Raw genomic sequence first — 25613 nt, 5'->3', positions numbered from 1 at the left:
CAATATCAAAATTGGCTGATAAATTCTCTTTGCCTATTTTCTCGATAAACCATTCCCTAACAAAATTGACCATGTTCTCCCCTTCTGATCGCTCCGGGACCCCTACCATTCTTAGATTAGCCCTCCTGGACCTGTCCTCTAACTCTGTCAGTCTGTTTTTAAGAGAGGTGTTCTCTTTTTCCATAGAAAACACGTTTTTCTTTACAGCGTTCACCTCTTTTTCTATTTTGTTTATTTTCTCTTCTGACAGCTTTTGTTTCTCTCTAACCTTATTAAGGTCCTCTCTCAGCAAGGATACATCTCCTCTTAGGGCCCCAACCTGTTCTGTTAATTCTCCAATTGCATTGCTGCAAACCTTGATGGAAGCCAGTATTTCTTTTAACATTGCATTTTCAGCTCCCATCTCTATTTCCTCTTCCCCTTGTTCTTCTCCCTCTAATACAGCAAATCTCGAGCCCTGAGACTTATTTCTAGGGTCTTGACCCTCCACTCCCTGATTTTTTACCACCATTCTTGTTTTTACGGATGGAGATTTCCATAATTTGTCTATTTTTGCTGAATTATCAGCTTTATTTGAGCCCCCCTTCTCTTTCGGGGAGGGTGACCCCAGAGATTTCCTTGATGCATTTTTGGGGCCCATTCTAACCCCCTTCCCAGGAGACACAGAAGGGGTCTACAATGCGGATAATACAATACAAATAATCTAGTATTGACTTAATAGCCTAGATCACAAGCCACCTATAATCCCAATACCATATACCGACTGTATTAAAAATATCTATATACAGAAACCAGTTAATTTACACAGAGAAATCCTATGTTAACAGACAGATCTAAAAATGTGAAATACTTCATATACAATCAGGTGGTCAATCACAAATAGATTTACCCAGAATTTACCCGAGATACAGATGAAATAACAGCAAATTATTACAGGTACAACAATTAGAAGAAAACAGATTTTAGCCACCAAGAGAGTATAGATTTCACGGAAAGGACAGATGGTTTAGGCTCTTTAGTAAGCGCTATTGCCGTAAACCAATTAATAGGCCTTGACAAATGTTAGTTGAAGAATATCCGTTGAAGAAGCTTAGTTAGTCTCTTTAGTAAGCAATATATTGCAGAAGTTATTAGAAGTTATTAGATGTTAACAGATACTGATTGATACAGGTTGATAACAATCTATGAAACTGTTCAGTGGATAAAAATCACTGCTGCATCAAGGCATAAAACAATCACAAAGCGGAATGTCAAAGCTGAAATATCACCACAGGTGAAAAAGTTAGTAGTTAGCGAATCAGTGAATTAATGACACTCCTGTATCAAGGCATAAAACGGTCTCAGGGCTGAATATCAAAGCTGAATATCCACGCAGGAGAAGATGTTGATAGTTAGCAGATTAGTAGTTAATGACACGGCTACATCAAAGCAAAGAGTGATCTCAAAGCTGAATATCCACACAAAAGAAGAAGTTAGTAGTTAGCGAATTAGTAATTAATGACACGGCTGCATCAAGGCATAGAGCGGTCTCAACGCTGAGTATCAAAGCTGAACATCCGTACAGGAGTAAAAGTTAGTAGTAAGCACACAAGAGACGTTAATGTGTATTAAGCTGGTTAATTTCCAACACGTAAATAAGAGGAGCCCCCATCCAGTGTCCAATTTCTCAAATTAATGGTTGCCACACGGTAAGAGAGTAACAAGCCAAGCCATCTTACCACTCTGTGTGTACACCACTCCAAGCTGATCCGGGTCTTCACTGTGAGCAGGCAATAGGCAGGCAATAAGCAGTCTGGCAATAATTTTGTAAATAAGAACAAATACCGCCCAGCGGTCCGGTCACACCGACCTCGTGGAAACCTCCTCCGGTCGCGTCGCTCCTGCGCCGCACCCGAGGATCCTCCACACGTGGTAGCGCTCCCTCGGACGCACGGACGTTCCCACCGCAAAGCACCACAGCTTCTCCAGGCTCCTTTCTAAAGCTCTTCCAGGGGACTCCTCACAGAAAAAGACATCACATACACCGGCCTCCGTGTCCTCCACGGCATCAGACAAATGTAGCCGGCAATCGGAAAGCCGAAGGAGCGTCCCCAGGATGTCGGCTCCTTCACTTATCTTCCCTCATCACGGCCATCGGGGAGGTGAGAGCGGGCGGGGAACCGGCGTGCAGCGTGACTACGTCATGCCGTTACGCTCCCCCTCTAGAGCCTGTATTAAGATAAATAGAGACTTTTCCTCCTTCTTTTCCTTAACAAGGGGCACTAGACAGGGGTGCCCCCTGTCCCCTCTTTTATTCGCCATGTTCATTGAACCTCTGGCAATTAAGATCAGGGCTAGTAGAGAGATTGGAGGGGCAGGGGTTGGAGGCCCAGAAGATAAGATAATGCTTTATGCCGACGATATTCTCCTCTGTCTTAAAGATTCGATGGAATCAGTTCCGTCTGTATTGAGATTGATCAATGAGTTCGGTAGGTATTCCGGCTTTGAGATCAATGTTCAAAAATCTATATTGATGCCCCTCGATGAGGATTCATTAATTAACTTAGGACAAGTAGACTTGAAAGTCTCTCCAGTTATGGAGTACTTAGGTTTAAAGATTGGTACCAAGGTGGGCGATTACATAGCATTGAATTTGGTCCCTCTACTGACCAAGTTGAAGTGTAAGGTAAATACGTGGAGCTCCCTGCCTCTGAATAGAGCAGAGAGGGTTACTCTAACAAAAAGTATACTGTTACCACAATTATTATATGTGCTGTGTAACTGCCCATGCTGGATTGATAAGAAATGGTTTGCTTTTATTCGGGCCATTATTAATAAATTATTATGGGGGAGGAAAAAAGTACGTATCAAACAAGAAAATTTGATGAGGGATAAGCGTAAAGGAGGTCTCTCTCTTCCGTCTTTTTATCACTATTTTTTAGCTGCTCAGATCCAGTTTCTAATTGAAAATAATCATAATAGTATTTTGTTCGGATTACTTTCTAGTATGGTGGGGAGAAGATTTAAATCTATTTTTGCCTTGCTGGAGTCAGGTCAATTGAAGCCGCTCAATAGGAGGGAACTTTCAATTATAGCACTAATGATAAATGCATGGAAAGCGGTGAAGGGGAGCCTAGGGATTCACGGGGGTTTTAGTTTTACACCATTATGGGGAAATCTTAATATGCCGGAGTTGTATAAAATGGAGGAAGTGGCATTCTGGGAAAAGAGGAATATTACCTCTCTGGAGCACTTGGGGAGGAATGGGGAATTACCTTTGTTTCAATACTGGGTTGATAAGGGTATACTTAAAGAAGGGGATTTATTTAGATATTGGCAGTTTGCTCACGCATATAGAAGTGAAAAAAATCAAGACATATTTAAAGTAGAGGGGAGTAGCAATCTCACGTCACTGATAGAGTTAGGAGTAATTCCAAAAAATTTAGCTAGGCTATATCGTTTTTTTCGGAATAATATTGACAAGGTAATGGGTCACATTAGTCAAGTTAAGTGGTCCAATCAGATTGGACTGATTACTGAAACACAATGGGGGGAGATTTACAAGAATGTAATTAGGAGTACTATTAACTTAAATCATAGATGCACACAATTAAATATATTATATAGGACACTTTTTTCTCCACAAATTATGTTTAAGGCGGGGTTAAAGGATAATTCGAATTGTATGAGATGTAAGATGAACAACGCTGATATTCTCCATGTTCTATGGGATTGCCCGAGGATCGGGAACTACTGGAATGAAATCTTTGAGTGTGTTGAGGTGCAGATAGGCTGTTCTTTACCACGTATAGCAACCCTTGGTATCTTGGGATTAATTCCAATTAATATAGGCTCGGGATGTAAAAGAGACCTGGTTTTAAAGGTTCTATTTTTGGCAAGACTGGTTCTGATTAAACATTGGAAAGACGATAAGGCTCCAGCAGTGAAGGAATGGCATCATTTAGTTGAACGTATAAAGACATATGAATGCGCATATGAAAAGCGTTATAGAAGGGGAAGAGGTCTATGTGATCTATGGGATCTCTGGAAGTTATGAGGAGGAAGAGAAATATAGGATAATGATATAGAGGAAATTGACTTTCAAATTTTTTTTTTTTTGTTGTTGTTTTGGTTTGTTTGTTTTATCCCCGACTATCTCCAGCATGGGTTGTGTGAGGGGTAAAGGGTGGTATTATATATGTGCTAATTATGGGTATGAGTTTATAAATTGGCTGGACTGCATGTCTGCCCGATCGTAATTGATTATTAAAAAGCACTATGATGGTTGTATAAATAATAAGAAGTGGGGGGGGGGGGGATATAATAATAATTCTGATTGTATTCTCTATTGTTTTTAAAGAAATGTTTGTAATAATGTCTGTAGAATACATTTTTGTATCATGAATTTGGAAAATAAAAAAATTATTAAAAAAAAAAAAAAAAAAAAGAAGTCAGTCATTAACCATTGTGGTCCATTTCTCTGAATAAGAGCTGAGATGCATTTTTTGCCCAAGAAGCAGGGACTTAAAGGGGTTGTACAGGTTGGTACCGGCCTTGAGCGCAGCTGTGGCCAGGAGTGCACTGCCGGCCTCTACGAACAAACAGAGACCCTGCAGTGATGGTTGGCACCACAGCTGAAAGGAAGCAGGGAGAGAGGTGAGTATATGCTGTTTATTATTTTTAAAGCCCCCAGTCAAATATTTAAAAAAAAATTAAAATACCTGGACAACCCCTTTAAGGCTTACTACACCAGTTGGATATCTGCAAGGAGCAATCGGTACCAGAAACTTTCCATTGACTTTTTGTTTTAGGACAGCATTAAGGAGACTCGGAAATTCTTAATTGATCAAGGTTTTTGATATTTTCTTAGAAGGTAGATGACTGCATGATGCAGTTACAATGTCTTTGGCAGTACTGACTGTCTTTTTTCTGTTCCAGACCCTGACCCAGTTTCTGGGATGGTCGGTTCTGAACACTGATACATATGACAAGATGAATAAACTAGAAAACAGAAAAGACATTGCCCAAGAGATGCTGATGCACCACCTGAAGTGCACACCCCAAGAACTTCAGAGTATTTTGGTAAATGACTTACAGCTTATATATATTTTTTTTTAGTTTTGAACAACATTAGCAAGTTATGTTTGACCAAGCCACTATTTTCATTTTAGAAAACTAACGAAAAGTTAAATAAGAATGTAGACGACTGTGAGCAGAAAGAGATGATGAAGATATTGGTAAGATGTCTACAAGAACATGTGTTGTGCCTACATTTATCAGATATTACTTAATCTACAATGCTGACCTCATGTAGAAACATGAGTGCCCCACTTCCTGGTTTCTCCCAAAACATAGACAGGCAATGGTTGTAGATGCCTATTCAACAACATCTATATTAGAGCAGTGGGGGATCTGGGATAGGTGAGTAACTTCTTATAATTTTAGTGGCTCCATTGTATTTTATTCCCCGGGATAGCCCTTGATTTCTCAAGTCATTTATGTTTTATTCGCCTTCTTAGTGACCGCAAAGTTATTAGGAAATATAAAAAGTACTGCAAATGCTTAATTACAAATTTCGCCAGAGAGATGAAAGATCTTCCTGCTACATTGAAAATGCTATGAAAATATGATACAAAAGAACATATTTGTGAAGAATAAATATAGTGCTTTGTCTTTTTCTTTAACTAAAACATCTTGTATAAATTCACAATGCATCACCCTAAAGCCTATTGGGTTTTTTTCTGTTCTATCAAACTGCCTACAAAAGCACCTTTGGAAAACAAATCCATAGATTAGGAAAAGTTTTAGACCCAACTAATCAGATCCATGTGCTCACAAGTGTTTATCTTCCTTTGAACAGAAAGAAGAGTTGCCAGATCCAGCGGCGCTGGAACTCTATGAATTTCACTTTAGTGACCTGCCGGTGTCCGAGCACGAGCTTATCAAGAGCGGGATACGACTCTTTGTAGAACTAAATGCTCTGGACAAGTTTAAGGTGCCCGCAGAGGTGAGTCATCTGACCCCGAAACTGCCTTCTTTTTGTACTGTTATAATATTAGTTATTATATAGTTATAGAGTCTCAATAATTACTTAGTCTCAACCTTAGTCTTGTCATGGACTTCTTGTCTACTACTTGGTGTACCATTGAGTTCATCTGCTCATCATGTGTAAAAAAGGATAGAAGTAAAGGGGTTCCAAGATCAAAAGATCATTGAACACTCATAAGAAAGGTCATCAGTATTACATCAGCAGGGTTTGACCTTAAAATTATCTGAAAAACCCCTTGGATATATTCTGTGGTATTCTCCTACCGCTTGCCGCATAGCTATTTATGGTCTTGGAGAAGATTTGTAGAGATTTCTTAGTTTCTTCAGTTAAGAGAACCAAAATGAGAAGATGAGGGGGAAGAAATGGAGAAAAATCCTTTTTTTGTACACTTTTTGTGGGACTGTAATATAAAGGACTCCTCCGGTCATCAATATATGATAACTGGATGAAGAAACTTTGGGGGAGATGCTGGCTTATCCATGCAAGCCACTACGGGCATGTCAGGGTGGGGAGGGCGGTGCGCAGACAGGGGCTCATATTTACTAATAGGTACTTATCTACTACTCTTTTCGTAGTAGATAAGTACACTGGAGCACTAAAGAATTATAAGACTGCTGTTTAAAATGCCAGTCTTACTGAATCCACAGCAGGGAGCACCAGGCCTGCTGCTACCAGACAACCAGCAGGGCACCAATTCTAGAGAGCCAGCAATTGTGGTTGGTTTTCCTAAGGATAGGACATCAGTATTCAGGGGGAGAATTGGTATTTTGTGAGCCCAAGTATTTCGAAGTTATAACTGCCCTGTTATTACTACTCTGCCAGAAAACTGCGGTTCCTCAACTTTATTCTGCTTCTTGATTTTACTTGCGTTGAGTGAAGGAGAGAAAAGTTTGCAAAAGTCTTTTTAATGACATGTCAAGTCGTCTCTGAAAAGAATGGCTTGAGGACAGGGATCGGCAGTTCTGTGATCCAAAAAAATCAGCTTACTGGCAGCCTCGGGATGTTACTTTCTCCTCGTTTTTGGGCCTTCTGCCTAATATTTATATTGAAAGCTAAAAGCAAGAACTGGCATAGACAGAAAAATAGCTAAAAGAAAAGAGAACCTGGAAACCTAAGAGGTCCAGTATTGCAGACATTTTTTAATGAAGCTCTTATTATGAATACTCTTGTTAAAAATCCTCTTGGTTGTGTCGGCAGTGCTTATGCAGACCTATGTATTTCCCAAGTTTTCAGATTACAAAAAACTCTTTGTGGTCTGATCATGCCTAACAGTTAGGCCCGACAATAAACTGGCAGGTGGTTGATAACAATACTTTATTGAGGTTCTCTCTATATGCCTATTATTAATTAATAATTATTATTTATTTATATAGCACACACAAATTAAGCGGGGCTGCACAGCGTTCTTCCAAATCGGTCTCTGTCCCCTATGGGGCTCACAATCTAATTAACCTACAAGTATGTTTTGGAGTATGGGAGGAAACTGGAGGACTCGGAGAAAACCCACGCAAACACGGAGAGAACATACAAACTCTTTGCAGCTATTGACCCTGAAACTTGAACCCAGGTCCCAAGGGTTCAAGACTGTAATGCCACTGCCATCACTAAGCCACCGTGCTGCCCCTCTACTATAAGTTCTTCTAAGGGGTTATACCTCAGCATCATAATATGTCCCATCACTCTTACACAATCATACTCCTATTAGGAGTATTATTATTAAAGCTTATCATGAATATTTATAAAATGGAAAATTGGAACCATCTAGACTAAAACTAGAGTTTAATATCAAGTTTTGACCATGTTGTTGGCAACTAATCCCAAGTTAGATGCAATAGTTCCTATATTTTAGAGGGGGCCCCAGCAACTGTTGGTAACTCGCTATCAGAAAAGGGGGTCTTGCATGTGATACAAGAGGAGGTCTGTGGTCAGTCTGTCCCTATTTTACCAACTGTACTGATTTTGACTCCATTACTAGGTCATGACAAAATGGATGTACACCGTGAGAAAGGGCTACCGGGACATCACGTATCACAACTGGCGGCATGGATTTAATGTGGGACAGACAATGTTCACCCTGCTAATGGTATGTAATGTTACTGTGCTGTGTAATTGTAATGTATCTCAATATAGTAAGATATGGCCAACCAAACACACAGAGATGCCCTCCCTTATTTCCTTTTGGCTGGATGTCCAGATATGTGCATCTCAGGATGACCAATACTTTAGGTGATTAAAGCCCCTACTTCTATCACTTTGCATACAGAGGTGATTGTCATTCACACCCTGTGTAAGGGTCTAATGACTACATAGATAGCTGAAGGCAATTTTTTTACATATAGTTTTGTTAGTTTGTAGTTCGGGGAAGGTGAAGATATTTTTGGCCTAGCTACCACAATTCATTGTATTGTATGTATTGTATATCATCTTTTTCTATAAAGACTGGTTAAGAGATACATAAAATAAAATTTTAGCTTCAGATGCTCTTTAATAAAAGTCCTTTAATTTTTAAAAGACAGGTAAACTCAAGAAATACTATTCTGATCTGGAGGCCTTTGCCATGGTGGCTGCTGCTTTTTGCCATGATATTGATCATCGAGGAACCAATAATTTGTACCAAATGAAGTAAGCGCCGTGGTTTTAATTCATTTTACTGTAAATTCCAATGAAATCATAAATTGTCAACTATTACAGATGTTCTGTCTTCATACAGGTCAGCAGCCCCCCTTGCAAAACTTCATGGGTCTTCTATTTTGGAGCGACATCACTTAGAATTTAGCAAAACTCTACTGGAAGATGAGGTAAGGGTATCTTACTTTTTTTGCATATGTTGGTTGATGACAACAATTTTATCTCTACCTATTTGTTATTACCAGATCCTTCAATTTCTCCTTGTATTTTAGAAGTGTCACCCCTCTGACACAGATAGACTTCAAGTCTTGTCACAGCTGTCAGGCGGCATAGTCAGCAGTTGACAGGGGTCAGAACTGAAAGGAGGCAGGGCCCACCTGTGCTTCCACCAACACACCGTGGGGCCATTGGGACTCCAAGAATTTAGGTCAATTTCAAAGATCCTTCAGGACTTAACGTGGTATAGAATGTCCAGTCACAGTGGTTCCGACTGCTGGGACTTTCCGTGATCACGAGAATGGGACCATGAGTTCCATAAGGAATCAAGTGCTGTTGCATACCCCTGAATAGGGTAGTGAGACATTCCGAGCCCAAAAGTACCAAACTGCTATATTCTAAATAGAGGAGGCTAATCCCATCTGGTTGAAAAGAGAGGGAAAACAGGATAATTTGCCAAGGAAATTAGCTGAAATTAGGTTATATTTTAGATTATTTGCAACCGGTTATAACTCATTAAAGGAGTTGGCTCGAGTTTTAAAGCTGCGAAAGGTGGGGGGGTTCCAGTTTCCATTCTGAATGGGACATGCATGTAGCTGCGTAATGTCTATGGGGTTACAAAATGCTCAGATAAACATAGCAATAAATGTAGTGGCATTGAACATGCTCAGCCTGCTTCTCCATTCAAACATGATAGTGTTCATCCTCATCTTCCATCCTAGTGTTCATTAGACCCCCACCTCCCCACCATCGTTCAGGAAGTTACTACCTGGGAATATTTGTTCTGCAGTTGGACCCTTTAGCCTCTCATCCTGAGCAGCGATAACACAAACTTTTTATCTTTCAGAGTTTAAACATTTTCCAGAATCTAAACAAGAGGCAGTTTGAGAATGTAATTCATTTGTTTGAAGTCGCGATCATAGCAACCGACCTGGCACTGTATTTCAAGTGAGTTTTTGTGACCAAGAGCTTGCGCCAGGCTATAGTGCCAGTTACCACGTGCACGCCAGCTGACTGACTGGTTGGCTCGGGTACAAGTGCAGTTGGTTTGATAACACGTTAGGTAACAAGTATTTTTTGCACAATCGAGATCTGTAAAGTGACACCTTTGATGTATAATGCATATCAAGGGTATTGACACATATATTATATGGACTAGATACAGGCAGGTTCCTACACAATAAGCTCTTGAGGGTTGTTAACCTTTACTGTAGCACCATTTAAAATATTTAAGTCCTATATAGTAAAATGTTCTCAGGCGCCTAAACACCCTCAGCATTGGCCGACTATTGGGCTAACTAGATGGAACTTGTCGAAATCACATCCCCCTGTGTGCATCGGCAAATGTTTTGCCAACAAAAATTAAACTGTAAAATAGTGCACAATTCCTTCGACTCCATACGGTAGCCATATTTGCTGATAGAGACATCCATTCATGATCATTGCCTTGCTCCGTCATGTAAAGAGACGATAAGAGAAGGGCACCACATTGTGCATCACAATCGGGCATGTCAACTCCTACCCCAAATTCAATAGCCATTCCATTACAATATAATCGATTGGTTGATGGGGTGAAGGACAGGAGGTTATTAAGTCATATTGATTTACTATAGGTAAGGGCATATTTTTGGGATAATTGAGTTAAAATGCCCTAAATTTCTTGGACCCATGAAGTGACTGACCACTGGCCAAAGAGTCCTTGATTACATAACCACCTTTACTGACCTCTTTGCATAGAAAGAGTTGGTAGAGAGTGAGTCTTAATAGCTATGTTAATCTGTGTTAATCCCAGGTCTCTATAATCTCTTTGCTAATCCTGGCCAGTTTGTGTTGGTCGTTAGTGCAATGAAAGTTGACTAGAGACTAGTTTTATTAAAATATATCTGTTTATGGTGGTCAATGGTTCCACGTGATACATATTTGATTCCCAACCATTGCCAGTAAGAGAGGGAAGAGACTGTGACCCTCATGACCCATTGACCTATAACTACGTTTTAGTGTCTGTCTGCATAGCAGGGCCTTTACAGATTGTACACCGTTGTATACGTTGATTGTTATTGAGAAAAGGTAGAACCAAATGCTTTATATTCAGTAATTTATCAAAAGCAGAAGTATGGGGACAACTTCAATACCGATCGCCTACCATGTATCAGTGTTGATGCCTACATACAGAGATGGTGCCAGTGAAGTGAAAATATGTTGTTTTTGTCAAATCTACTAGCTAAATACAATGACACTGTCTAATTCTGGTTGAACACAGGAAAAGGACTATGTTTCAGAAGATAGTGGACGCGGCAGAGCAGATGAAGTCAGAGGAGGAAGTGATAAAATATATTATCACCGACCAAACAAAAAAGGAAATTATCATGTGAGTGCATCGGACTGAATCCATGAAATTTGAGTCACCAAAGCATAAAAAGGGACATTCAAAAAGTGCACAGTATACGGTCTATCAATCTTCTCCAAAAGGAAAAGGACAACAAACATTCATTGACCTGTGTGCAAGGGTCAAGGACCAGTACTTTATTTTAACCAAAGTTAAGGCAGATCAACCTTTGGCCTGATTTTTCTGTAGACTGCTGTCCAGGCAGCCTGCATAGGCAGCTCTGTAGCTCATGTGGAAGGTTAGAGAAAAGTTACAGAAGGTTGAAGAACATTGTGGCCATCCACATCCACCACCTAGACTGTTTGAAGAGTTATTTCCCATAAGGGGCCATCATCCTGGAAATCTGTGTCACAAACAAGCATGTTTGTGCTCATTCTGTGGGACACCGTATAGCCAACCATTTAATGACGTACTACTACTACGTACTGATGGTATCCAGGATAAGGAAGGTCTCTAATCATTGGGGGTCTGACTGTTATATTCCTAAGCTGTCATGGGAATAAGAGTAAACAAGTGCCTCATGTGAATAAACTGGTGGAGTAGATGGTCTGTCTCTGCTCGGTCCACCTCCAGTGGACCACTGGAGGCATTCAGGTAGTTTCATATTCCTATAAGACACCTACATACCCCACACCTGTAGGATCCATACCACTTTGAGTTGATCCACAAGACAAACTAAAGTTGTCCATAGACATATGAGAATGTGTATCCTTGGCAGCTCTCCAGATAAGTCGTTGGCCCCTCAGTACCTTATCTGATCAATTACTTCAAGCTACATCTATATATTTTTATATGTGATAGATTTTGTCGGCTATCTCGACTTATCAGCCATGTTTCTATATCTGCAGGGCCATGATGATGACAGGATGTGACTTGTCCGCCATTACAAAGCCCTGGGAAGTACAAAGTAAGGTAGGTCATCCCTGTACTGCACTCCAATCAGCTCTACAGATACCACACCACAAATCTGCAGGGTTTGTACTGGAACAATTCCTCAATTCTCATTCCAAATTATTTCTTTCTAAAGAGACTAAATGTTGCATTCTTCGAAACCAAAGTTCTTCGAGTTGTGTAAAGCACATACAGTACTTTTTAACAGATGTTATACAAAGTGAAAGGAATGACCCTTAGGTGGTGTTCTAGTCTTCCTTGAGATGTTTTGTATATATTTAGAAGATGTATCAATGATGGATGTCACTGCTTGGACGTGCCATTGCATATATCTCCCAGACGTGTTTTTGTGTTTTTTTTTGCGAAGATCCACTGTATATGAAAGCAGAGTGGCGCTGTCTTTTATCGCAGATAGAAATAATACTAATATATACATTCCCGGTAGGAGCTGAAAATTCACACTTTGGGCCTCTGCTGGGTAATTGGATGTGTATAGGGCTCAGATGGAGTATACACAGAACCTAAAGCAAAATTCACATAATATTTTTTTTCCACCATTATAATGATACAACATGATTCCCGTCGTAACCTTACAATAGAAGGCTGTAGCGCATGCATCTCATTCAGTGGGATACAATCTCTGGTTCAGTCCCGGATGACTCCCAAATTACACAATTTGCCATAGAGTTGCATCCATCCCCCATAGACTCTATTGGCCTTCACTGAGTGTATAATGATGAAGCAGGAATGATCTAGAGCATACTGCGGCATATTTATCCAGCGTTTCGTAGTGGACACACCATATAATGAGTAAAGGCAAACTGAGCCAAGGCAAAAAGGAGACATATACACCAGGAGCTTATCTGGCATACACAATACATGTGTTCAAAAGAAAAAAGTGAATGCAACCTAATATTGTCATTAGCATATGTGGGCAATATTTTCTCCTGAAAATATGTTGAATTAACTCAAAAAGGCTTATTGGGGGTATTCTTGCTTCCCCACCCCCCTCCCTAAAATTTAGTTAAACTGTGGCTTTGCAGACAAAGAGGAAAGACGAATACAGCTTCAACGGAACCCACGTATGTATAAAAGTCAAAATTTATTCGGAAATTTCTAAAAAAGGTGAAAAATCGGCATACAGCAAAAGAGCTCAATAGTATGTATACTAGTATGGTCCGCATTAAACGGAACTGTACTGACTAGAACACACTAAAAAACAAAATCGACAAAAAGAAAGGAGATCTCAAACAAAGAGATTATCCCAACTGGATGCTAGATAGAGCACATAAAATAGTACAGGACATCCCCAGAAAGAAGCTATTGGAAGAAAAAGACAAAATAGAGGCTAGATTTAACAACAAATGTATGTCACAAATCACATTTTCTACCACATATAGCCTACAATTTCGTGAGATTACACAGATCATTAATAAACATTTTCCTATACTCCACATGGAGGACAATCTGGGGTCCTTACTTCCCAACAAAATTAACTGTGTGGCCAGAAGAGCTCCCACACTTGGTATGCAATTATCCCCCAGTCTATTTCTCTCCCAGCATGGGTCTCAGGATAGGTGGCTTCAGGTCACAGGCTTTTTTAAATGTGGACACAAGAAATGTATGTGTTGTAATTACTCTGTACCAAATAAACAATTTGAATCAGCGCGCACACAACAAAGATACAAAATACACAAGTACATTAATTGCAATACAACGTTTGTTATATATCTTATTACCTGTACTCTTTGCATTCTGCAATATGTTGGCTGCACAACATGCTCACTCAAAACAAGAATACGTCGTCACATATCAGATGCGGGTAAAAAGGATTCCATTAATGTTTTTATGGTATCCCGGCATTTTCAAAATATCCACAAGGGCGACTGCTTAGGGCTATCTGTTACCGCTATAGAAAAAGTCACACGTCCTGTCAGGGGAGGCAATCACAGAAGGAAACTTCTCAATAGAGAAACCTTCTGGATCTTTACACTGCAGACACCTGTTCCCGAGGGCCTGAATAAGAGGCAAGATGTAATTCACCAATATTAGTTCATACTTTCTACTTGCATGCCATCATCAAATATGTCCCATAGTGTATACAAATACCTGCCTTGTATTTTTAATCATAATTGTTTGCTTTTATGTATCAATCTGATTTGAAAGGGTTGTCAATCAAATGGAAGCATACACGTGGGGTGTGACATCACAGTATTCCACATCACGTGATCGGGGAAAACGAGTATATCTATTTCCCGTTTATGCTTCCACAGTAGCCATGACTAAGGAGATGTATCTCTGAAACGCGTAGGCGATTGTTGGTCTCCCCACTACCCTGTATACATACTATTGAGCTCTTTTGCTGTATGCCGATTTTTCCCCTTTTTTAGAAATTTCCGAATAAATTTTGACTTTTATACTTACGTGGGTTCCGTTGAAGCTGGATTCTTCTTTCCTCTTTGTCTGCACACTACTTCAGAGCCACAGTATTCCGTGCTCACGGACGTCCACGCTGTTGCCGCATGCTCTACGATATCCAGGTGAGCTGACACCTTTTTTCTATATATAAACTGTGGCTTTGGACCATACAGTATACCAAAGAAAAACTATGGTAAATGGTTTATTTTATACATTATTCTGATCGCCATATTAGGGGTCGGGAAGGAATTTTTCCCTGCTTTGGGCCAATAAGCATCAACCTTGCATGGTTTTTACCTTCTCCTCGATCAACGCAATAAATGGGGCTCATTTACTCACCAGGCCACTGGAGTTCACCAAAAGTGCATTGTACGATGAGAATGCACTCTGCCGCGAGTCACTAAGATCGCACGCCCGATATTCTACAAATGTCGCTTCCCCGCTCAGGTGCAACAGAGTTCACCTTTTTTAAGTGGTGCATGTAAGTGCTTGGGCTTGCAACACAATTTGAAAGTTAAATCCCGCACTCAGTTCGAATCAGTCGGATCGTCAGATGGCACGACCCCCAATTTGTTTCGCATGGAAGCCGGCACAGCTGCATCAAAAGACAATCGCGTGCACCAAAATCCCAGTGCAAACACTTGCTAAATACCCGTCCAAGCCGTGCAATTCCCAAAAACGGGGCACAGTCCGAAGAAAGTGAGCAGCGCGACCCTTAGTAAATTAGCCCCAATGTATAGGTTGGACTTGGAGTTTCTAAATTTTACTATGATATTGCCCATGTCAAACTGGATTGGGCCGGCATGTCTAGCTTCTTTTTGTATTTACAGATACTCTATGATACTCTATTACCGTATTGACCTATGAAAATATTTACCAAAAATACCCTCTGCAACTTTCTGGAACTGTTCTGACGGTTTCCACCATGCAGTTTATCATTTGAACTCTTTTTGCCTCTAGGTTGCTCTTATGGTGGCTAATGAATTCTGGGAACAAGGAGACCTGGAGAGGACAGTTCTTCAACAGCAGCCGATTGTAAGATTGTAAAGTTCTTATTTGATTCCCTGACGTCATCTTGTAATCTTATTACTGAGCATTCTTTTCACTGCATGTCAAGTTATACATTTCCGTATTACGTATTAGGGGATACATACCTACAACTACAGAGTATATGTATGGAAATTTCTCTATTATGTAATTTTCTTTTCCCTAATTATATTTAACTTCACAAACAGTTTCACTGTTTTCTTTTGTTATTTTAGTAACAATTTATAGAAAGTCTTAGATAAAGTGCAATTTATATAATTTTTTTTTACTTAGTGAGTTGTAATACACTAGTTTTACATTTATTTTTTTAAAGCTTTGATCTTTTTCTTTATTCAGCCAATGATGGACAGAAACAAAGCGGAAGAGCTGCCCAAGCTTCAAGTTGGTTTCATTGACTTTGTATGTACATTTGTGTATAAGGTAAGCGATGGATGTAAATTGTTAAACTATTTTAATTCCGTCAGAAAAGCACAAAATGACAAACATAAACCAAGAGCTAAAAACTTAACACATCCAATCTATATCACTACCCACATATCGGCTTCATGGGGGCTTGTCTTTCAGACCTTTGTACAAATTTGAGGTAGGGTATATGGAACACGCCAAAGATTATGAGAAACAGACCTCTTTATGGGTATGTTCACTTGGCATTCTTTAACAAATACTGGTTCAAAAACCGTTCTACAACTACGACTCATGGTCACGCCTCTTGTCCTATCATATATTGGTAAATTTCCCCTAATCCTCCTTCAGTCACAGCAGAGCCTGTTACTCCTTTCCCCAAGGAGACATTGCCAATTAAGGCCACCTTAAAGGCGTGTGGAGACTTAAAGCAATAGATGCTCCACTAGGGAATTCTAGGAAGGATGCAAATAAGTTTTCCAAGGTGTTACATGGAAAACAATACCTCATTTTGCTACCTTGAAAGGCAGCCCCCTAACACCAAGTATGACCTACAAGAAGTCTAAAAACATGATGTGGGATTAAGCCAAACCAGTATATCTATTCCATAAGGAACAGACTCCCAACTGTAGACAGCGCTGTTTCGACCTGGTTGGGTCTCCTCAGTACAATGTAGTGTACTCGGTTCCCTACACTGTACTGAGGAGACCCAACCAGGTGGAAACAGTGCTGTCTACAGTTGGGAGTCTGTTCCTTATGGAATAGATATACTGGATTGGCTTAATCCCACACCATGTTTTAGATTTCTTGTAGGTCATACTTGGTGTTAAGGGGGCTGCCTTTCAAGGTAGCAAAAGGAGGTATTGTTTTCTATGTAACCTTGGAAAACTTATTTGCACTCCTTTCCCAAGCAGTTATTGTCTTCTCTTCCAACTTGTCGACTGGGTTACATCCAGTAGTGAGTGTCCGCTCCCCCGGTTCCTTCCCTTAATAGTGCTTTGCAGTTTCTTCAGTAGCCATTACGGCCATCAACTTTTACCCAGTAAATACCACAGTTTTCCTTTCAACAACATCTAAACTTTCTAACTTTCATTTTATTGAGAGCAACAAAACAATGTAAATGGAGATCTGAATTCTGACCACGTCACGGAGAGGATCGGGCTTCTATTACCCGAATTGCACTTACTTGTGAAAGCAGTTTTTCAGGTAGTAACTGTAAATTGCTGAAATCATTTCCCTGATCTATATATAAAAATACCCTACAGGTAAATGCTTTATTACGTTAAAAGGTTGATAAAAATGTAATTCTACTCATAGATGCCCTGCAGTTGTTTTATGAATCATACGGGAAGTACGGGTTTTCGAAAAATGTCACTTCATTACATTCACCAGATTCGATGTTATTATGTTCATTGCAAATTTGCTTTTTATATAAGAATCTGAAATGTTTTTCTTTTATTAGTTCACATGTGAGTCGTCGCTTCCACGCGATATAAGACGCATTGTAATAGAGTTCCATTGTGTTTCCCAACAAGTTGAGGAAAGAAACATGCAGCATGCTGCTAGATTTTTGCCATAAAAGATCGAAGCAGTAATGTAGCCTCACAAGGCAACTTACCCTTAATGGGGTTTTCCAGTTAACAGGAGGGTGCCCCCATAACAGCATAATTAAAGGGTTGATCCAGAGATTGAAAAACACGGCTGCTTCTTTCAAAAACAGTGCCACACCGGACCATCATTTGTATTGGTATTGCGACTTTATATATATTAATGGAGCCAAGATGCAATACCCCTGGTCAGGGATGGATGACAGCAGCCATGTTTTTCAACTTTATTTAGGGAAATCTACCATCAAAAACATCAAAAGAAGCATTTCGTCAGTGGGATGATAGGATTGAGGTAAAAGAAATCTACCATCAAAATCCATCATGATAAACCAGGGGCACTTATTTATAGATGCAAGCACCATAATATCTTGTTATCCATGGCTCATCCCGATTCATTAGCATAATTATAAAAGTTGATTTTAGAAGCAAGGAGGTCATGGATTACAAATATAAGACGATTACCACAGTCACTGTAACTGAACCTATGAGAAAATGCCACTGCTTTATCCATAATGGATTTTGATGATAAATTTCTTTTACCTCTCCCTCTCCCACTGACAACAAACTTTTTTCGACGTTTCTTCAGTTCCTGCTCCCATGCTAAGAGCAGCCAGGCTCAGCTAGAGACCCCATGGAGAAGTTTTATTACCACTACTTCCTCCACTACATAAAGCTGCCGCCGGCTCTATAGATCCGGTGGTCGTGTGATCCCTGTTTCTTCAGGGGATAAATCGGAGCTGCTGGATCAGACTCAGTACAGCTATGATCAGACATCAGCCTCGTAACTGGGGCTCTTATAGATGAAATTTAAAAATTAAAATAAAAAGTGTGGAAATTTCCCCCTGGGGTCTTTTAAGACCCCAGGAGGTAAATATAAGTTAAAAACAAAAACAAATACATACCCTACTTTATAAACACAGCACACAAACACACAAATAGCATATACACATCAGCATATAGAGGTATATAGAATATACATATAGTATATACACACAGCATATACACACCCAATACACTGTGGGTCCCATAGCATTTGCTATGGTTGTTACCAATGTAGTTAAGGCAGGTCGTGGTAATCTTATGTTCAGTTCTGATCTCACGTCTGAGGGATTTGAAGGTGGTCGCACAATATTAGGGGCTTGTGATTACACAGCAACTTTATAATTATTTACTTACCGCTTCTTCTAGGAATTTTCACGGTTTCATAAAGAAATCACACCAATGTTTGATGGACTTCAGAATAACAGAGTCCAATGGAAAACCCAAGCTGATGTGTACGATGAAAAGATGAAGGCTCTAGAAGAACAGCAGAAGAAGCATGAAAATGATGTGGGAGCGAAGAAAGGTAACTAGGGTCTCATATCAGTACAACGTTCAACAGAGGTTTCTTAAAAGCATTACCTTGTATGCACTTCAATCATATACTTGTGTTTCTTCTCCCATAACGCTTCATGAAATGATACACCTACCACATATCCAAAACAAATTCAGAAAAACCTGCCCTTAAAGGGAGTGTACCACCACCCTGGAGCGTTATAATCTGCTGGTAGCACATTGTTGAGAAATGCACTATGACTTCCTGCATAGCTTTTATTATAATTTCTGTCCATTTTGTAGTTTCACAGAATTTCAGATTGTAATCTGTATGCTAATGAGGCAGTTGTTCACCCGGGTCATGTCTACTGCACCCATAGAACTAAAATTCCTGCTTAAATCGCTTCCCTCTTCTTCCTGTTTTGCCCCATTCTTCCAACAGGCCATGTCTCCTGCTTCTCTGATTTAGATGGTAGTGGTCCAGACAGGACACAACCGGGTGCACCAACTGGCTCATTAGCATATAGATTAAAATGGGAATCTCTTGGAAATGGATAAATGGACATAAATAATAAAGGTATTTTTTGAAATCGCATTGCATTTCTTTATAACAAGCTGCCAGCAGAGTATAATGTATGGGAAGGTGGTGGCTCCCTTTAAGGGGACTTTCCCATAAGGACCATTAATTGCGAGCACTATGGTTCTCAGGCTGTTTGCTTGGGTATTTTTGGCAATCCTATAGACCTGAAGAGGGAATGTTGAACATCTAAAGACAATTCTCTGTTCAGTCCAGCCATGAGTCTCCTATCCTCTTTACTCGAGATGGTTCAAACAAGTTTCCATGGAATAATAGGGTTAGCCATCACTGGTGTAACAATATATGTACTAGTACAATCAACCTTCAGTATAAGAAGAATCATCTCATCAGACATGGTCTTGCATCAGCAACTAATTTTCCGCCCCGATATTTCATCGGTGGGCGTCTGAATTGATTTTGGTTAGGTAACAAGAGAACATGAATCCAGGTTGTGGGCTAAATAACAAGTGATCTCATGAAAGGGACTCAAAGTCCAACGTGCAGATGATACATGATGTTTGTAGAATGAGATTAGGTGACTGATAAAAGAGTCAAAACATTGACATGTCTCACATATAAGAACAACTTATTACCACTTGGTTATCATTGCTGAGGGCCTCAGATGCTTCCAGAACATTTATTGATAATAATGTTTATATAGCGCCATCAAATTCCGTAGCGCAGATTCTGGGGACACATACAAAAAAAATAAGACATTATATAGAAACAACAGTCATGTAAAACAATAGGAGTGAGGGCACTGCTCGCAAGAGCTTACAGTCTATGAGGATGAGAGGGTGACACAAGAGCTTACAGTCTATGAGGATGAGGGGGTGACACAAAAGCTTACAGTCTATGAGGATGAGGGGATGACACAAGAGCTTACAGTCTATGAGGATGAGGGAGTGACACAAGAGCTTACAGTCTATGAGGATGAGGGGATGACACAAAAGCTTACAGTCAATGAGGATGAGGGGATGACACAAGAGCTTACAGTCTATGAGGATGAGGGGGTGACACAAGAGCTTACAGTCTATGAGGATGTGGGGGTGACACAAGAGCTTACAGTCTATGAGGATGAGAGGGTGACACAAGAGCTTACAGTCTATGAGGATGAGGGGGTGCCAAAAGAGGTTTAAGAGCTTGTATAATGGTCCAGCCATTTTTATGAGTGAATGGAATAAAAATAATTTAATAAATCAAAAAATGCTGCTGCTTAAACCAGCCATCAGTCGCCATCTTATATACAAAAGTCCATAGTCAGGGAGACTGCAAAGAAGCATTTTCTGGATAACAGACAGGGGGAGTACCCAGAATTGGTTAATAAAGATTTATAGTTGCATGCTCTTAGCGAGTGTGATAGGCCTGCCTAAATAAATGAGTTTTAAGAGAACGTCTGAAGCATTGGGTAATGGGTATTAGTGTGATAGAGTGGGGTTGGGCATTCCAGAGAATTAGTGCAGCTCTGGAGAACTTGTGGAGACGTGCGTGGGAAGTTCAAATTAAGGAAGAGAATAATCTAAGATCACTAGCAGATCAGAGAGCACAGGTTGGACAATAGACTGAGATGAGAGAAGAGAGTTATGGGGGGTGCAGTATTATGCAGAGCTTTGTGGATGAGAGTTATTAACTTAAACTGTATTCGGTAGGAGACGGGCAACCAGTGCAGTGATTGGCACAGACTGGAGGCATCCGTGTAGCGTTTGGTTTTAAAGACAAGCCTGGCTGTTGCATTGAGAATAGATGGTAGAGGAGAGAGTTTAGAGAGTGGAAGACCAATTAGTAGGGAGTTACAGTAGTCTAGATGACATTCATTTAAAGGAATCACAGGCTGAATTTAATTAATGTCAGCCAATTCATTGGCCAATAGTTTCCCACACTCAGTTCACGTAGTGTTTGATGGTCTGGGGAAAATGGAATCAGCAAATGACTTTCTATGGCTAAGCTTTAGGTGTATGAAACATTTTTACCACTTACCATAGGAAATCCATTCTATACTCCATTTATGGAATTCTTAAGTAATTTAATATTTATAAAGCAGCAATAATCCCACAGTGAAAAGGGGTTCACAAACATATAAAAAAAACAATGTAATGAAGACAATGTAATTATTTTGTAAAACAGATGTAATTTGGTAATTGTCTCTTTTGCACGTATATTAATAAGGAAATTAAAAAAACATACAAAAAAACATTAAAAAAAGTACAAAAGAGACACAACACTAGACTGAACAGGCACTAGAGGAAGGAGAACTCATGAGGAATCTATATGGGAGGGTAGATGGGGACATTCGATGAGGGAGGATAGCAAGTGGCGTAACTGTGCGGTGAAGACAATTCTAAGCATGTGGGTTTTCAAGTTACGTTTCAGGGTTTGGAAGTTAGGGGACGATCTGACAGTTTTAGGTAGTGAGTTCCAGAGAATCAGAGATGTCTTCAGAGATAGTTGTTAGAAGAATCAAAAATAGAAGAGCGAAGCAGGTTTCATGAAGATCAGAGATTACATGTGGGACAGTATTGGCTGATGAGGTCAGAGATATACGAGAGGACAGGTTGTGTACGGCTGTGTAAGTCATGGTTAATATTCTATACTGAACTTACTGTGTAATGTGCAACCAGTGGAGAGACTGGTAGAGAGGAGAGGCAGAGGAGAAGTGAGGAAACGGATGAGCTGGGCAGCAGAGTTTAGGATGGATTGGAAGAGTTTGCTAGGAGACCACAAAGAAGAATATTGTAGTTGTCCAAGCAGGAGATAAGAAGGGCATGGACTAGTAACTTTGTAAACTTGAGGAAGGGGGGAAATTCAGATACAGGAGATGTTTTCTAGATGGAGAAAGATGAAGGACTTGGATTTGACATTAAAAATATAGGGCAGAGTCAAAGGTCAGTCCAAGGCTCTACACTTTTTATTTTGGAACAGTGGAAAGAGTGGCTCCATTAATTGTGATTGATAACTCAAAAGCCTTTTATGGTATATTGCCAAGATATGGCACCAAGGAGCACATTTCAGGTTCCAATCTTTGGATGATCAATTATTGGCCCATGTAAAACGGAAAGGACTTGAAAGTTTTGACTGAAAGTTTTGGGTCTGGGTCTGGCAGTCCATCCATCCCGTGAATGGCACACGATTTAGTATTTTGTTTTTCACTTTTCAAGGAGGAATGTTTCCTACATTCCACAGACACGTTTAGCTCTGTCTCTTCTCAGTAGCAGACACACCAGATCACAAACAATCATAAATAATAGAGCTGAAGTGTCTAAAACTCAATACTCAACAGATTTATCCTGCCAATATATTTGTTATGTATAGTCTCTTAAACTCAAGCGTTATAATGGCTTAACTTAATAGAAACCATCCAAATAGAACACGCTGGTCTTTATTTTAGGATATTTTTATTATATTTTCTTTGTCTAGTCAACTGTATTCTAGGACTAGAATGCTGGGCTTATAGAGGATGTTTACTGATCCCTATAGTGACCATATGGCGGTGAAAAATAAAATTAAAAGCATTTTTAGCATACTAGTTTTTTTTTTAATATGCCAATGTCACGCTGCCCAGGTCACCTCAACCTGGGTGTATTGTTCTGGCAGAGAATACGCAGTAAACATTGGCCAATCAAATCTCATGAAAAACGAATGTGGCCATAGCTGTGTACACTAGCTTATACAATCAAAATAATATGGATGATGGTGGACAACAACTGGGTTCTGCCATTAAAAGGGTAGTGCCACCAAAGACTCTTTGTCAAAGAGAATAGTCACACTCATTTGTATATTGAATATTTGGGCTACTTTTTTTTTTTTTTTTAATTTGTACATGAAGGACCAAGTTTGTTGAGACTCAACGCTTGTGAGATATTAACTTAAAGTAAATCTAAAGATCTCAAGAAGATCAAGCATGATGAACGAGGGGCACTTACTTATAGATTCAGGCTTTGTGACTGTTATTTGTTATCCATGGTACCCATTCCTTATAAAATGAATTTTAAAAATCATGCTAATGAGCCATAAGGGCTCTGGGGGTTTTACCAGAGCACCCCTGGACCTTAGATGACATCACATGACATGAAGTGCTGAATGATGTAACGTTCTTCTTCCTGGTGCGTGTAAGTGCTCAGTCCGAATCAGTCGGACTGTCAGTCCTCGATTTCTGTCGCATGAAAGCTGCGCCAAAATTCGATCGTGTGTGACACAATCCCCTGCTAAATACCCGTCACAGCGGCGCAAATCCTGAAAACGTTGCAAAATCTGAAGTGCGGCCGTGGACCCTTAGTAAATGAGCCTCAGTATTTCCTACAGAGCTGTATGTGTCTGTAGTTGAATATTGGTAGATGGTCCCTAAGTACTGGCAGCAGTGAGACCTGTCAATCAGGACAAGGGAGACAGGGAACACTGCATGTGCAGGACCCCATTAATATCATTGGACTCACCAGGTAAGTTGCAAATAAGTTTACACACTGATTAGGGATCATTTCACACTACCGTTCCTTCCCTCTGTTAAAGAAGGAAAGAATGGATATGTTAAACCTACTTTTAACATAAACGCATGGATAATCAGAACATAATGGATGACATAAAATTTACATTGATGTCAATGGGATTTTTTACTTTTTTTTTTACGAAGGTAAGGAACGATAGTGTGAATTTAGCCTCGAAATAAGGGCAGGGCTTTTTAATCATCATCATTTTTTCTGAGTATTTATTGGGGGGGGGGGGGGGTCAATTTGAATGGCAGGTTCTCTTTAACACTTGACCAATTCACTCTGATGTCTAAGGCTACATTCAGACAATGTATGCCCGCCGTACCGTAGTACAGCGTCCATACATCGTCGCAGCGGAGAGGAGAAGGGGATGAGCGCAGCTCTCCCCGCCCCTCTCCATAGGCATATACAGCGCACGGCACGGTGCCGTATGTGTGCTGCACTGTACTGTACTGTTCCCATGTGTGAATGTACATGTGTACGTGTGTGTGAATGTAGCCGAAGGAAATTTTTCTGTAACATTTAATCATTGCTTGAGGATAAGCAGTAATAGATATCAATCAGAGTATACTCAATGTCCGTGTATACTGTGTATGTGACTTTATATTCTGTCAGGAAGAAATGCAGAGGGAAGAATTGCTACAGTACAGTATAGAATTTTTTTTTTCATTTAGGAATCATAAAGTGAGGGAAGGGGAATATACAGAATGTGGACCCCTCAGCTGCTCCTAACTTTCCTCCTATATCTTATTTTTTTTTTTAGCAGACGGCGAAGCTGGAGGTGAAGACAATGGACCAAGCAAATCTAAAACATGTACAGTTTTGTAGAAAAACACCACAAAGACAACTACAAGAGACTGACACCATGACGACAATGCCCCCAGTTCGGGAAAGTGATGGAATTAGAATTTAGCATAGTTGTAAGGAACCTATTTTTATGTACTGGGTGTCACCGCTATTAAAAAACTGGTCACTTAAAAAGGATTTAATGGAGTTGTATTTTGGGGCAGCGAAAAATCTTTTCTGTATAATAAATGCACAAAAAAGGGAGCCACAAAGGGAGTAACTCTCAGTCTCTGGATGCAACTGTGTCTGTTGTTTTGCAAAAATTTAGTGGTTTGTTATTTTTTTGTGAAAAATTGGGTATTTTTTTAAATACCCCAGGGCTATTCAAAGGGAAGTGAAGAGACAACCGGCATAATGAGGACATGGGAACGATGCCCCATACTTTAAAAGCGTGGTTTTCATTAATAAATAGGAAAAAAAAGGCATATTTTATGGAGTATTCCCAATTTGGCAAGTTATGGCATATGGACACGAGCTATAAGATGGAGGTCAGAACAGGGCTCCCAATTTGCTCGTTGTTATATCTAGGTACATGCAATTTCTCTTCATTCACATGTATAGAAAGTACAGGAAAAAAAAAAATAAAAAAAAATAAAAAATCGCCTCAGGATCCCATTTTGGAACAGGTGAGATACAAAAATATCAGATTTTTAAGGCACATCCTAAAGAAGAATCCCTATGGGTACACAATATGAAGTTCGACATCACACTCAACTCATGGTCCAAAGTAGGGCAGTGTTTGTGTGATTGGCCACTTTACCTCATGTTATTT

The 25613-nt window shown here is 39.9% G+C and overlaps 1 protein-coding gene across 2 annotated transcripts in view; it reads left to right on the top strand.

Annotated features, from left to right (window-relative positions):
* PDE6C (phosphodiesterase 6C) overlaps positions 1-25043 on the top strand; it is a 46758-nt gene extending 21715 nt beyond the window's left edge. The window contains exons 10-22 of one of the 2 annotated variants that reach the window (XM_072131124.1): positions 4918-5061; positions 5151-5216; positions 5840-5986; positions 8004-8111; positions 8541-8650; positions 8739-8826; positions 9720-9820; positions 11133-11240; positions 12107-12170; positions 15528-15602; positions 15951-16034; positions 18812-18968; positions 24762-25043. In XM_072131124.1, the coding sequence (XP_071987225.1) occupies positions 4918-5061; positions 5151-5216; positions 5840-5986; positions 8004-8111; positions 8541-8650; positions 8739-8826; positions 9720-9820; positions 11133-11240; positions 12107-12170; positions 15528-15602; positions 15951-16034; positions 18812-18968; positions 24762-24823 (1314 nt within the window). In that variant the 3' untranslated portion in view covers positions 24824-25043. Of the gene's footprint in view, positions 1-4917; positions 5062-5150; positions 5217-5839; positions 5987-8003; positions 8112-8540; positions 8651-8738; positions 8827-9719; positions 9821-11132; positions 11241-12106; positions 12171-15527; positions 15603-15950; positions 16035-18811; positions 18969-24758 lie in introns of both variants that reach the window. The other variant, XM_072131123.1, reaches the window with a different exon arrangement.
* Positions 25044-25613: the final 570 nt, after the last annotated feature.

This window comes from Engystomops pustulosus, chromosome 11 (genome assembly GCF_040894005.1).
Source record: "Engystomops pustulosus chromosome 11, aEngPut4.maternal, whole genome shotgun sequence".
Lineage (NCBI taxonomy): Eukaryota > Metazoa > Chordata > Amphibia > Anura > Leptodactylidae > Engystomops > Engystomops pustulosus.
Note: the sequence above shows the minus strand (reverse complement) of the source record. Positions and strands in the feature narration are given on the sequence as shown.